Source organism: Hydra vulgaris, chromosome 04 (assembly GCF_038396675.1).
Source record: "Hydra vulgaris chromosome 04, alternate assembly HydraT2T_AEP".
Classification (NCBI taxonomy): domain Eukaryota; kingdom Metazoa; phylum Cnidaria; class Hydrozoa; order Anthoathecata; family Hydridae; genus Hydra; species Hydra vulgaris.
In genome coordinates, this window is record NC_088923.1 from 3,256,254 (window position 1) to 3,272,452 (window position 16,199).

Here is a 16,199-nt window from a genome sequence, read left to right on the forward strand (position 1 = left end):
TCCACTTCCTCACAAATTAGCGTTTTTTAACAAAAAATTTACCTAAACTCTTTATTAATAAAGTTGAAATAAAAAAGGAGTCGGTCACAAGATTTTTAAATATTTACATTGATGAAAATATTAGATGGAAGTATCATATTGACTTTATTTCTGCTAAATTGCCCAAAAGTATTGGAATTCTATATAAGGTTAGACACTAAGTAAACAAAATTTAATTCAACTCTACTACTCATTTATTCATAGCTATATAAATGATGCAAATATTGTTTGGGGAATTATCTCCAAAAGTAAGTTACAAAATCTCTTCCATCGTCAGATACACGCAATGTGTTTAATATGTTCTAAAAATCGTTATTCTTATTCAAATGCTTTATTTAAAAATGTTAAGGCACTTAACGTTTACCAACTCAATGTCTATAATATTTTATGTATTATGTTTCATTGTTGAAGTGAACAACCATTGTTCATTTTTAAAGCTCTTTTTACCCATAAAGCTGTAAACAAATATACTTTACGAAATAATAATTTATTAATTGAACCCTTTTGTCAATAACTTTAATCATTTTTGCATAAACTATCGAGCACTGTATTTATGGAACAAAATTGTTGTTCATAATTTTGATTTGTCAATTTTGTTTTCCGTTTTTAAAACTAAATCAAAAACTATATTCTTTCTACTGGCAATATATATAAATATTTTTGAAATGTAAAATTATTTTAACTATGGATAGTTTGTAAAATTATTTTCAGTCTTTGTTTGATCTATATTGTTAATAGTTATTAAATCAATTGTATTTTTATTTTATTACATGTACTCACTTGATATATTTATATTATGCTGATTTGGCATGTCAATAGGTAATTTAGTGCTATAATATGCTTCATGAAGTAACTGATATTAAATGCATTTCATCGTTGTGTATCTATGATTCTTATCAGAATTATATCAACTAAATATGAACAGAAACCATATCATGTTTTTAAACATTTTCTTTAAAAATTGTTGTAACTCGTACTTTCCAAGGTCTAACAAAAAAACCAAAAAAATAGTTTGAAACCCAGTATTGAATAAAATAGGTCAACCACTAGTTTCTGTTATGTCATTATATTAAGTTATGCTTTGGTATTAAAATAATAAAATTATGTATGGTTAATAACATCAAAGTAAAAGTATATCTTATATCTACTATATCTAGATTATATATATAAATAGATTACATATAAACATAGATTATCATTATATATATACCAAGGTTATAAACAGGCTTAATTTCTACTAAAAAATTTCCTGAGAACACATTATTACTTGAGTGTTTTATCAAAAGTTTTTAAAGGTTTTAAAAGTTGTAAAAGATTTTATACATTTACTACTGTGATCAAAAAGTAAGGTGAATTTTTTTATAAAATGAAAAATCTTTATTTATTCTTCCAAATCTGTATTGTCCCCCTCAAAATAATCCCCCCCGGCCCCAATGCACTTTTGCCAACATTTTTTCCAGTCTTCGAAGCATGCCGAAAAGTCCTCGGTAGGGATAGCCTTCAATGCGCGTGCCGATTCACGTTGGATCTCTTCAATGGACTCAAAACGATTTCCCTGGAGTGGTCTCTTGAGCTTTGGGAACAGCCAAAAGTCACACGGTGCTAAGTCGGGCGAATACGGTGGTTGTGGAGCAACATGGGTAGAGTTTTTGGCGAAAAACTCACGAAGAACCAGTGCTGTGTGCAAAGACGCATTATCGTGGTGCAAAATCCAAGAGTTATTGGCCCATAATTCCGGTCTCTTTTTGCGAATAGCTTCACGCAAACGTCGCATAACGCTTAAATAATATTCCTTGTTGACAGTTTGGCCAGTTGGAAGGAATTCGTAGTGCACGACACCACAATAATCAAAGAAAACAGTCAACATGACCTTGATTTATGAGCGACTTTGACGTGGTTGCTTCGGTCTCGGCTCGCCTTTTTCACGGTATTCACTCGATTGGTCGGTTGTTTCAGGGTCGTATGCGTAGACCCAAGTCTCATCTCCAGTAATAATTTGTTTGTAGACGTCTTGATAGTCAGAAAGCATTGCTTCACACGTTTTAACGCGACGCTCTTTTTCAAAGAAATTGAGAAATTTCGGCACCAAACGTGATTTGAGTCTTCTGAGGCCCAAATGATCCTTCAAAATCGCCTGCACCGACCCAAATGATATTCCAACCATGTCAACAAGGTCTCAAATGGTTAACCGACGATTTGCAAGCACCAATTCTTTGATTTTGTTGATATGGCGATCATCAATCAAAGTCGATGGTCGTCCGGAGCGTTCCAAGTCATCAACACGTTCTCGGCCTTCTTTGAAGTCTTTGTACCACTTGTAAACATTTTTTTGAGACATAGTCTCTTCACCGAAGGCCTTTTGCAACATTCGATACGTTTCAGCAGCAGAAATATCATTCCGCAAACAAAATTTAATAGCACTTCTTTGCTCAACAAAATTAGACATCGTGAAAATCGCCGAATGCACTTTTGGTACTTCAGAAACAAGCGTAAACAAAAAAAAATAATTATGAGTTTGACATGTAATTTGGCGCAAATGTTAATGACATTCCTACCAACTTAAAAATAAAAAAGATTGGACGATTCGAATAAGGCGGGAAGTTTAAATTAAAAATTAAAGTACAGTAGTACTTATATTAAAAGAGTTATTTAACCAGGAAAATTTGTATTTTTTATAAATATATTTGACTAAAAAAAGTTTTTTATATATAACTTTATTTGATTAGAAAAATTTTTATTTTAATAATAAATATATTTGGCTGAAAAAAAAATTGTGTATTTTGTTTGTATTTGTTTTCTCATGTATTTTGGTTCTGGCAACAAGATTTTTTTGGACCTTCTTTCAGATATCAAGTTTATATATTGTTATATTGTTATTTTTCGATTAATAATTGTAAACTAAAAACTAAAAAATTAAAAAAAAAAAAATATAAAAAAATAAAAAGGCTACAGTTAAGTTGCAGAAGAAAAAGATGGGAGCTGTCAAATGTTTGAAATTTGAGCGCAATCAGAAAATGAAATATGAGAAAAAAGTGAATTATATCTGCAGTCACTCAAGTGGTGATGCTGATGATGTGCAGTTGTGGACAGGAAAGGCGTGCGGTCTGACTCTAATCATGAACATGCAAGTAATTATTATTTTTTGAAAGCTTGACCACAGCTTTCTAGATAATTAAAAAATGCTCTGAAAATAACAGACAGGAAAAAAATTTTAAACAGGCTAAACTATGTAAACAAGATAAAAATCTTAATGAAAGACAAATTAAAAAAAAATTTTAAACTTACAGCTCTAAAAAAATCAACTAATATAAATCTGATAAACTAAAACTTTAATAGAAAATTATTTTTAATTATATTTTGCAATTACATTAATGTTGAATAACTTGTTGTGTTATTTTGATGAGTTTCTAACTGATTCTTTTTATATTAGGAGAATAGCAAATAATTTTTTTTTTCTTTTTTTCTTTAATGTCTAAATAAAAATATTTATATGATTACCGGGTTTTGCATCCATTTAAAACAAACATGACATCCATTAAAAACAACCATGACATTCATTCACAATGTTTTACATCGTGACAATCAATTAAAACAATTGTGATTTTCAGTTAAAACATTTATTGCATGCGCAATCTAAATATTCTTTATTAGTTAAAAAAAAAAAGTTTTATTTATATATTTATTTATTAAATATGATTTAAATTTATTTATATTTATATTATATAAATTTATTTTAATTTAATGGCATTTATTTTAATTTTTAATTGATGCATTATTTGTTTTAAATGGATGCAAAACCTAGTAATTTTTATTTATTCATGTATTTTTATATATTAATCAAAAAAAAAAAAAATAAACAAATAAATTAATTAAGTTAAAACATCTTTTATAGTATGTAAACTTATCCTTATAAAATTCTTTATAATTAAATACATTATTTCTAGGTTATATATACTCTCATTATTCAAGTAATATAAACTATTGTTAAAAAACAAACAAATAATAAAACTTCAATGTAATGTGTACTTGTGTTCAAATAAGAAAAATAAAGTTTCCAAAACTAGGTTGTAACATAATCTTCACAGTCATCTTCATTCAAACTACCTTCATTTGGAGAACACTGGCGATACTGTATTTCTAAAGAATATCTCACTTTTCTTTTAAAATAGTCTGCCTCTACTTTAACTGTTTTTATTGCAGCCAAAGGCACCATGGCAATTTCTGGAATGCCTGTCACAGCCAAATTTTTCCATTTTCCCTCAAAAGTATGTTTTTGATGTTGACAAATGCGAGTTGAAACCTGGAGTTTTGTTTCACCTACATAGAATTTTCCACATGAACACTCCAGTTTGTAGACTCCTGGATAGGAGTTGTTGGCAAGTCGAGGCTTGTTTTTTTGAGTTATTAATTGTTGAAAGTTTTTTTGTGATTTAAAAACTGGAGTATAGCCTGCATTTTTAAATATTTTTTTAACTGATTACTTAATTTTGGTACCCATGGCAGAGCTTATAATTTTTTGCTTTTTTGACAATGGTTTGAAGTATTTTTTTAATTTAACCATTTTCTATAAACATTTTTTTAAGAAACTTTATGTCATGATTTATGCGTTCTTTACTGCATAATGCAAAAGCTCTTTGGATAAAACCTTTAAATACACCATAAATTATTTTTGAATCATGACAAGAATGCGGCTTTATTTGGACATTTGTTATTGCATCTTTGCGATAAACATTAAAAAGATATGTTCTGGATTTGTTATTTATTATTGAGAGATCAAGAAAATTTGTTGTGTGTGAATCACTTTCTTTTTCAATTGTATATTTGATATTTTTGTGCTGATTATTTAAAAACTCGAGAAAACATTCTGATTTGCCTCATTATTAAAACAAGAATGGATTTCGTCAACATACCTTTTTAATGATTTTACATATATAGGTGGTTAAGATATTGTACCTGTATTAATGCCATTTCTTCATAATGTTACAGAAAACTCTCTTCCATTTCTACCATCAATGATAAATCTATAGGACCAGCATCTTCTAATGTGTGTATATTGTTTTCATATAAAGTATAACAGTTTGATAAACACAAATCTAAAAGTATTTTTATTTCTGAAAACGATAACTTGAATAAAAGATTGGGCTGTTGCAGTTTTTTTCTAATAAAATATTGATTGATTCTTTAACTGGTACTGAAGGGTAAAGTTTAACAATATTGAAGGAAACTTGAAATTCACCAGGATCAACATACCATGATTCAAAACAATTTGTTGATGAGCACATTCAACAAATTGTTTTGAATTTCAAAGTTTTGTTTTATTCAGATTAGAGGTAGGTTGAATGAGATTTGCTAAATAATTGAATAATTTATATGTAGGTGACCTATTTGTGCTTACTATAATTCACATTGGGTAAAAAATTAAAATATTTTTTTTAACTTCTCTTAATACAAAAAATTTCAGTTAATAACCTTTTCAAACCAATGCGACAAACTATAAAACTTCGATCTTTTCTAATGTTTTTATAATATTAGGTGAACTCTTTTAAATAAAAAAAAATTTACATTTAATTATCGTTTAATAAAAAACTAACTTTATTTAAATTATCAAAAAGTATTTTTAAAAAAAGTTTATTGAAACACATTTGTTGTTGTTGTTTATAAAATTAAAAATACAAATTGTTTTTTGTTAAAAAAAAAAATTCATAATTAAAAAAAAAATATTTTTGAAATAAAAAAAAGTTTTATTTAACATTTAGTATGATAATTTTTTAGCGTTTTTAAACTTTATTTAAAACTTTATTCATTTTTGTGATGGAAAAACAATAAAGGCAAAAGCAATGGTGTGATTTGAACACTAGAGAAAGGTATTGCAAGATTACTGCAATGGCTTGTTTGCCTTTTGCATACTAATAAACTACAATTTTGGAAATACATTTCTGCTATTGATGGTAAATGTACAATTAAGAGTGCACTAGACTTTGATCTTGACCAATTAAAAAGTTTAAAGCTATGCTAGGAAAAGTGGTAAGAGGTAAATGATGAGGTTAAGAACCTTATTGTTAACCTTTAAGTACAGATCAATAATATCTTCTTAGGTAAGTTTAGCAGTGTAGAAAGGTTACACAGATAGTGACAAAATTATGTCTTCACAGAACACAATACCAGAAAAATTTGAGCCATGATAGTCGGCTGACAAAAGTAAACAGAATTTTGAGATTGCGTATGGCAAAGTGGCTTGTTCCCCATCATTCTACAAAAAAGCTATATTTTCAAATTGGTGTTGCTAATTTTAGGCCAATTCAATATTCATAATTTCTCATACTATAAAATGCCATGCTTGAAAATAGGTCATTGTTGACTTATTTTCAAGTATGACAAATTATTATTAACTGATCAGTACTATACTTACTGCATCAATTAGGGTGTAATCACAGGGAATTTAGATGATGATTTGGATTTTTTAGAAATTTAACCTGTGAACCAATCTCGTTGGCTAAAATATGCATGCAGAATTTCACAGTATTATGTATCTATTTCCAAACCTATATGGAACTTACATTTATTATCTATTTTATGATAAAGGTGTATTTTCCTAGTTGGTTTGGTATTAGGATTAATAAATTTTTTAATGTCTTTCCCTAAAACCTACTTAATGTGGGTCCTAGAATCAATAAATTTCCTGATTTAAATGCTAAAGACTTTTCTTGTAAAGCTTTAATATATATATATATATATATATATATATATATATATATATATATATATATATATATATATATATATATATACACCTATATATATATGTATATATTATATACTAGATATGTATATATATATATATATATATATATATATATATATATATATATATATATATATATTATATATGTGTATATATATATATATATATATATATATATATATATATATATATATATATATATATATATATATATATATATATATATATATATATATATATATATATATATATATATATATATATATATATATATATATATTATATATGTGTATATATATATATATATATATATATATATATATATATATATATATATATATATATATATATATATATATATATATATATATATATATATATATATATATATATATATATATATATATATATATACACATTATATATATATATATATATATTAGGTGCATTCAAAAAAAGTGAATTTTCAAATCTAAAAAACTATACCCCCTAAATTTGGGGCAAATGTATAAAAAATGAGCCTCGCAAAGTTTGAGCGCTGTCTGATCACCTTCCCCCCCCCCCCCCTCAAGTTAAAAATTTAGGGGAAAATCGACCAAACAGTGGTAATTTTCGGGCGCCTTGAGGGAGGGGTAATTTTTTTTTTTTTCAAATTTTTTTTTTTCTGCTATATGTATATAGGCCTATATTTTTGTTTAAAAATATATGGTTTTTTTCCTACTTCTCAAAAATCTATGTTTGGTGGTATTGAAAATCATGAAAATCAGAATTTTTGTAGTTAAAGTTAGATTTATATATATATATATATATATATATATATATATATATATATATATATATATATATATAATATATATATATATATATATATATAATTATTTATAAGCCTTGCGTGTATTAACATATACACACAAGGCCTCTCTAACTATTCCCAAGACATACCAGAGGGAGCAACCAACTTCATTTTGCCAGAAAGAATGAACAGTTGTTGGTTGTGACCTCAGCATTGTTGTTTATCTATATTGAAAAAAACACTATTTATCTATATTGAAAAATCAAAATGAGCAAGAATAAATAAAATTATAAATTTATATTCAAGTTTTATAACAGAAAAAAAATTTACATATCTAATAATAATCAAGTTTAACTCTTTATCTTTTTTCACATCACACCAAATTAAACTTAATCTTTGAAATTGTACCGGATTTTTGTTCTTGTGATCTGAATACAGATCGAACTTTGTCCACAGTTAGCAATCTGTTGTGCTTTTCAGTTTCATCAGAATATCTATGAATATACAGCCCCATCATACCTATTGACCGTTCTGAATGGTCATTTACAAAAATCAAAGTTTCAGCATATTTTTGAAAACTTTTAAAGCATGACTGAGTATGCCAATAGTTTGGTGGAATTGAGAGCCAGTCTTTAACTCGTTGCTTATCAAACCCAATCATGTCAAAAATCAGGTAAGAAAAGACATCAACCAAGGCAAACAAGGATGGTGGTTTTTTCCCAATTTTTGTATTCATTTTATAAATTTCCTTGATATCTTGCTTTACTTTATTCTCAGGCTTATAATAGTCAGAGCTAGGCATATCAAATGACAGAATTGCTGATGCAATTTTTGCCTTCTCCTCTGATGCTAACTCATCATCTAGCAAAGCTAAAGGTATCATTGTTGAATCCAAATACCAACAGTGTTTATACTGAGACTCTAATACAGCATCGACAGCTATTGGGTTTGTACCTTCTTGTACAGATGCATTTGATGTATGGCTGTAATGTCAAGAAAAGGTGCTTTGATGACATCCTCAGATTGTAGATACCATTTTGCATAAAAGCAAACAATAAATTCTCTAATAAGCTTAATTTCAATTTTCAGTCTATCATTTTCCTGAACAAACGTAAGTTGATTGGATAAAAGCCGAAGCTTTAGATAATAATTTGCTTTTCCTAAAAATCTTGCATGATAAATAGCACCAGTTTTTCTTACTTTATATGTTATAGGGGATAAGTACGTGACAACTAATTCTGCAAGCTCACTTTTATCATCTCTTATAATACCTGGTTTACTAACATATGCTTTGCAAAATGTTAATGACTTCATAGCTGCCTTTTCTAAAAAACTGCTTTTAACCTTATTCCAATCAAACCCTAACAGTAGAACTGAATTATAGTTAAAATTAGGTTCTTCAAAAATATTTTTAAGCTTTTTGAAAAGAGGATTATCAGGTCCACTAGTTTCTTCGTTGGTGACTAATTTCCAAAAGTGAAGCATTCTTAATTCAGTCACATGATGCCTACATGCTATTTGGGGGAGATACTTATCCAGTTCTTGAGATATTCTGGAAACTGATCATCCCAGTGTTGGATGATGTTGTATCAAAGCATATTCCTCTAGTTTTTGATGTAAGTTGATACTCCTTAATTAAGTTCATTACACCTAAGAACTGATCTTCACCAGTGGATGACGCTAGTGGAGGTACTCCAAGTAGGTAAGTCTGTCCATTAATGTTAACTAAAACAGCCATTCTATCCCTCTTTAACATTTTTTCTTTGTTTAGCTCAAACAAGGTCTTCCCATCAAAATGAATTATACATGGATATGGAGATGCGTCTATGGCTGCTTAACATTGAAATTTTTGCCATGTTATCATTTTCTTTTTTCATTTTTCTATATGCGGTAGACTGACTGCTTTTAACTTCTTTAAGATCAACACCTGATTGATATAGAATTGCATTTGTTACCTTCTGTAAAACATTTGGTGATATATCACAGGCTGTAGCAGTAAGTGAAACATTACCAGCAAAAACATCTTTTGAAATTTTTGCAATTACTGTGTCTGGGTTTTCAGAGACTTCTATATGATACCAATTTTAGTTTTTAATTTTAAAATTAGTGGAAAAAAGAATTAACAGAGCTTGAGAAAGAGCTAAAGTAATTAATTAAAAGTATTGAATACCTTTTTTCTATATTTAATATCCTCTGAACCAATAACAAACTTTCTTTCATTTTCCTGATCTTCAAGAAATTTTAGATCTTCAATCTTGTCTTTTAGTGATCTTTTTTTATCTTTACTGATTGTGTCTTTGAGATTAGAATTACCAGCCCAAAAAAGTTTTTTTTGGGCTGGTAATTTCAATCTCAAACTCGTTTTGTTTAGCCAAATCACCACTATTTTCCCTTTTTGCATTTTTTTCAAGTTGGAATAGGACTTATGCAATTTAAAAAGTTTTTTAACTAAACTTAAATCAGTTAACACATCAAATCCAGCTTTAATCCAGGGTCTCTTGATTTTAGACAAAATACATTCTTAACAACTCTCCGAACATCTAGAAAATTTTTTTTTAGGGGGACAAGCAATAATACTTGATATTGATACAGATCGACATTGTTGGTTATATATTAAATGTTGAAGTATATCCATGCCTGTTGAAAGTTGTATATCTAAAAAGAAAAATTTATATTTTATAAATAAAATAAATTTTTTAGCAACTAATGACTCATTATAATTCCAATATTAATAAAAATGTTTATACCTGATATAGCTGGTTTTGCCTCTTTTATAATAAAAAGTTCCTTTTTTATTGACCTAAGTTGTGCTTCACTCATTTTTAATGTTTATTGTATGCACTAATCTGTATTTATTAGAAAAATTCAAAGTTTGAAGCTATCAGAATTTACACGAAAATATATGTATATAACATTAGGAATAACAGAAAATATATTTTAAAAAATACCAATTTTCATGATTTCAATATCACCAAACATAGATTTTTGAGAAGTAAGGAAAAAACCATATATTTTTAAACAAAAATATAGGCCTATATACATATAGCAGAAAAAAAAAATTTGAAAAAAAAAAAAATTGCCCCTCCCTCAAGACGCCCAAAAACGACCACTTTTCGGTCAATTTTCCCCTAAATTATTAGCTTGAGGGGAGGTCAAAAGTGAACGGACAGCGCTCAAACTTTGTGAGGCTCATTTTTTATATATTTGCCCCAAATTTAGGGGGTATGGTTTTTTAGATTTGAAAATTCACTTTTTTTGAATACCCCTTATATATATATACATATATATATATATATATACATTATATATATATATATATATATATATATATATATATATATATATATATATATATATATATATATATATATATTAAATACTAGAAGTCACTTAAACTTTTTTTGTTTTGTTTTATCTAGTGATTTGATTGCCTTTTTTTTAAATATTTGTTTTAAAATCAATTATTAATTTTTTTTTGTCTAATAACTTGTTTCTATATTATGTATTCTTATTCTTATACGAATGCATAGCCGAATATCAGTTAAAAAAATTTAAAGACTGGTGTACTTCATTATTTTATTCACATCGACACTTTATATACACTTTATATATATATATATATATATATATATATATATATATATATATATATATATATATATATGTATATATATATATATATATATATATTTATATATATATATATATATATTTATATATATATATATATATATATATATATATATATATATATATATATATATATATATATATATGTATATATATATATATATGATATATGAATGCATATCCGAATATCAGATAAAAAAAGGAATAAAACAAAATTTTATTCACAAAAACACTTAATATACACTATATGTATATATGAATATATATACATACATATATACAACTCTCGGAATTAGGAAAAATGAGGTTGGAAATAATTTGCCGACCTCAATCTTTTTGAGGTCGGCATCAGATCGGCAAAAAAAATTTGATACAAAGGTCTTACTATAAGATGTAGAATCGAGGTCAGCAATATTTTGCTGATCTTAAACATTTTTTGGTTGGCAGTTAGTTCGGATTTGCCGAATCCTGACCCTATTTCAGAGGATTATATATATATATATATATGTATATATATATATATACATATATATATATATATATATATATATATATATATATATATATATATATATATATATATATATATATATATATATATATATATTTCAGAGCAATTTCAGAATCTTTTTCCTGCTTTTTTAATGTTTCTTGAACCAAACAAGTATATTAAGATGTTTAAAAATGTGAAATGTTATAATGATGTTTTTTTTTTCAAATTTAGAAAAAAGTATGTTTATGTATAGTGACTCAAAATTCTTCATAATAAATCCACTTAAACAGCCTAGCATAACTTTTTTTAAAACTAATAATATTTTGAATTGCTTGATGTCATGGAATATATTTGCCTTTTTTCTAATGGAGTCACAATTTACTATTTTTACAATTTAAAACTTTTTTAAAATTTAAAGTGTTGGAAGTTCCTGTGTTTTATATGTTTAAATGATACATATAGGTTATACTACATTAGGTGGCATAATTATGTGAACCACATTGTTCATTCCACATGTGTGCCTCACTAATCATCAATTAACTATTGGTTATAAACTAGATAAAAATTGTATACACTTTATTTCACTTATAAACACTATGGCCTCATGTGGGTCACATGATTTTATACTTTTTTATTTATATTTTATTTTTTAAATAAAAATTTAAATTTTTTATAAAACGAACTTGTCTGTGTTAACTTCTTTTTCTATTTTACTCTTTTTACAAACTTTTAGCATTAGGTGTATCAGACTTTCCATTTTACAACCTAACTAATAGCTCATTCACTTATAAATGGAATGTATTGAACAAAAGATATACTCTCACTAAAGATAATTTTAACGTAAGTTAGTTTAATATAATTTTCTAGAATAATTATCATAATTTATAGTTTATTGTTGAGCCATCTAAAATTCTATTTTAATTATCATTAACTTTTTATTATCTTAATAATCTTAAAAGAATCATGATCATCTTAATAGTCATCATGATCATCTTAAAAATCCTTTTGATCATTATAAATATTTTCAGAATTATCTTATGATAACAATCATCATAATCAATGATTTTCATTATCATCATTATCATCATCATTATAATCAAGATCATGATTTTCATCTTCATCATATTCACATCATCATTTTTATCATCAGTATCAATTGATTTAGAGAAAGAGGAGTAAGTGCTTGAGCATTTAACATATACCCTTAATATAGAGGATTTTATCTTTTGCATATTATTGGTATAATCATTTTTAGCTAACAATAAGTGGTTTTGGTGGACTCATCATACTTAATAGTCTCTGCATTTATCAAGGTAAATTTTTTCTTCATAGATTTTAAGACAATAAAATTTGTAATCTTTGCACCTAATTTATTTAAACATAGTTAGCTATTTTTCTTTACTTATACTATATATAGAAATGCATCTCATGTAAATATATATTATATACATATCAGTGTATTATATATACATACATGTATATAGTAGTATACATATATATTATATATAATAATATATATATATATTATTATTATTATTATATATATATATATATGTATATATATATATATACATACATATATATATATATATATATATATATATATATATATAATATATATATATATATATATATATATATATATATATATATATATATATATATATATACATTATATATATATATATATATATGTATATATATATATATGTATGTATATATATATATATATATATATATTTATATATATATATATATATATATATATATATATATATATATATATATACAGAAAAAAATACATACTGAAACTCTTTAGTCTGAAAGTCTTTAGTCATACTGAAACTCTTTAGTATAATATATATATATATATATATATATATATATATATATATATATATATATATATATATATATATATATATATATATATATATATATATATATATATATATATATATTAAATATTTCTCAACTGGGAGGTAATCCACTGTTTTTCAGGATGGTAGCCCTCCCACCATCACAGCAATATAAAGAAAGCATATAGTTTAACATTCCTTCATCTTGTACAAGGTATTATGGTTAATAAAATTGATGCAAATGGTTGCACAGCCATTAAAAACTTAGCATCGTCTATCGCACACCTCAATATCTGGATAATAAAGCTCATTAACATCATTTCAGAACAGAAAGCTACAATCAACCTGCAAGCCAACCAAATCAAAAAACTTGAACAAAAATTAGCAGTTGTTGAAACCAAAATCAAATCTCAACCAGCCACCCAATCAAGCCCACACCAGCCATCCTGGAGTAATATTGTCAGAAACAAGCCAAACTCATCGCCACGAATTGGTCAAGTCCTTGTCGAGCTAAAGCAAGCAGCTAAATGTAAAAAGAATATAATAATATTTGGTGTCCCAGAACCAGTGTCCGTAGCAAATGTAACCCAAACACCACCATCAGCGTTACCCTGCATCACAGAGATCCTAAATGTTATAGGCCTTACCAATGATGATGTTAGTTTCACAACACAAAAAAAGCATCAAATTGTTGGCCTATTGTTGTAGAATTCAAGAACATTACTAACAAAAAACTAGCTCTGATAAACTCTCGCAAACTCGCTACACATGAGAATTTCATACAGAGTCAGTCCTGACTTGTCTCCTGTTGCAAGAGAACTTGAGTACCAACTACGCAAAGACTGCAACATTTGTAATGATAAACTACATAATGATAACCCTGAAGCACCTTTTCACTGGGGTATTCGCGATGGAGCAATCATCAAGATCCGCTGTGCCCTTACTTCTTGCTCCACTCCAACTAACTAGCAATAATCTCAACACCAATCGCTTACCAACCATTTGTACCACTAATATGGGCTCACTCTGTAACAAAATTGAGATTCCTAATCAATTTCTCATAGATACCAACATTGACATTGCCTGTTTAACTGAAACTGGCTTAACCCCAGCGGTAAGCAAATTATTCTCTCTCAAATCAATAATAATTACACTTGCATTAGCACTGAACGTCAAGATTGCATGGGTGGTGGTACTGTTATATTCATAAACAAAAAATACTCAGATAAAATAGAAAAAATAAAATTAACTACAGACTACTCGTTTAACTTGGTGTATAAACAAGAAATCAAACTAACAATTGCTTGTGTGTACCCAAAATTACTCCCCCGAGGATAATCTTCCTGCCTAGTTGTATGTGCATATATCCCTTTTTGGTCTAAAAGTGAGCAGCGCAATGCATCTTATCAACTTGCGCAACTCATTGAACCAGCCATAACTCGTTGCACAATTGGCAACAAACTACTAATATTTCTTGCAGGGGATCTAAATAACTGCCCTACTGACTTTATTTGTCGTTCTCACCAACTCATTCATCTCAATACACACCCCACCAGAAAAACATCTATTCTTGACATCATCTTGAGTAACGTCCCTAAATGCTATGTGTCGAATACCCTTCCTAGTTTTGGTAATTCAGATCACCTTGTTGTAGTTAGTCAACCTCCTCTAAATCTCTATAGATCTACTCGCCCGGTTTCCCACAAGGTTGCTTACCGGTCAGGTAGAATTGCTGACACTGTTGCACTGATACGATCTACCAATATTGACAGCTTTTATCATTCTATACTCTCTACCCAAGACATCTGCCAACCTCTAAAATCAACAACGCTCGTTAACCCTTAGCCTTGGATGACACCACTTATTCAAGGCCTTATAAAAGAGCGTCAACAACTCTTTTTCTCCGGGTACTACAAAGAGTGGAAAGCACTTGTAAATCGAATTAGTAAACTAATTACCAAAAGAAAGAGAATCTATAACAGGTATTTCACTACTGGAAAAACAGATTTTAGGCGTGAAATTAGTCTTGCTGATAAAGGTCAAATCACTACCCCTATCTCTGAGACGCTAGCAAACCAATTAAATGATCATTTTTAAAGTGTTTTGACTGACAAGAAACAACCCAGCCTCTCATGCTTCATTAACAGGGAGGCAAACCTGCCTACTACCCCCATTTTTACCCTTAATAACATTGCCAACCAACTCAGCAAACTCAAACCAGGTTCCTCAGGACCAAATGATCTCTCTCCGTTTTTACTCAAATCTGCTCACTTTGAAATCGCCTCATCACTCTGCATCCTATTCAACCGCCTCGTAGAAAACAGTTACCTACCTGACCAATGGAAATCAGCAAACATAACACCGATTCCAAAAATTTCTAACCCACACTCGTCTAGTGACTATCGACCAATTGCCATTACATCCCCATTATGTAAAGTTTTTGAATGTATTATTACCATATGGGTCTCAAACAAACAGTTTGGTTTCCTTCCAGGCCGAAGTACTATGGACACTATTATTAAAATCATAGAGGACTGGAGTCATGCGAAAGATAACAACAAATCAATTTATGCAATATTTTTTGATTTCGAAAAAGCTTTTGATCTTGTCAGTCATGACAAGTTACTGTTAAAGTTAATGAAC

General features: G+C 27.6%; 1 protein-coding gene across 1 annotated transcript in view; it reads left to right on the forward strand.

The window, feature by feature from the left end:
• Positions 1-16,199, forward strand: part of LOC101239423 (uncharacterized) — a 157,662-nt gene that overhangs the window by 34,967 nt on the left and 106,496 nt on the right. The window contains exons 5-6 of the mRNA XM_065794841.1: positions 12,431-12,537; positions 12,953-13,010. Of these exons, the coding sequence (XP_065650913.1) occupies positions 12,431-12,537; positions 12,953-13,010 (165 nt within the window). The remainder of the gene's footprint in view (positions 1-12,430; positions 12,538-12,952; positions 13,011-16,199) is intronic.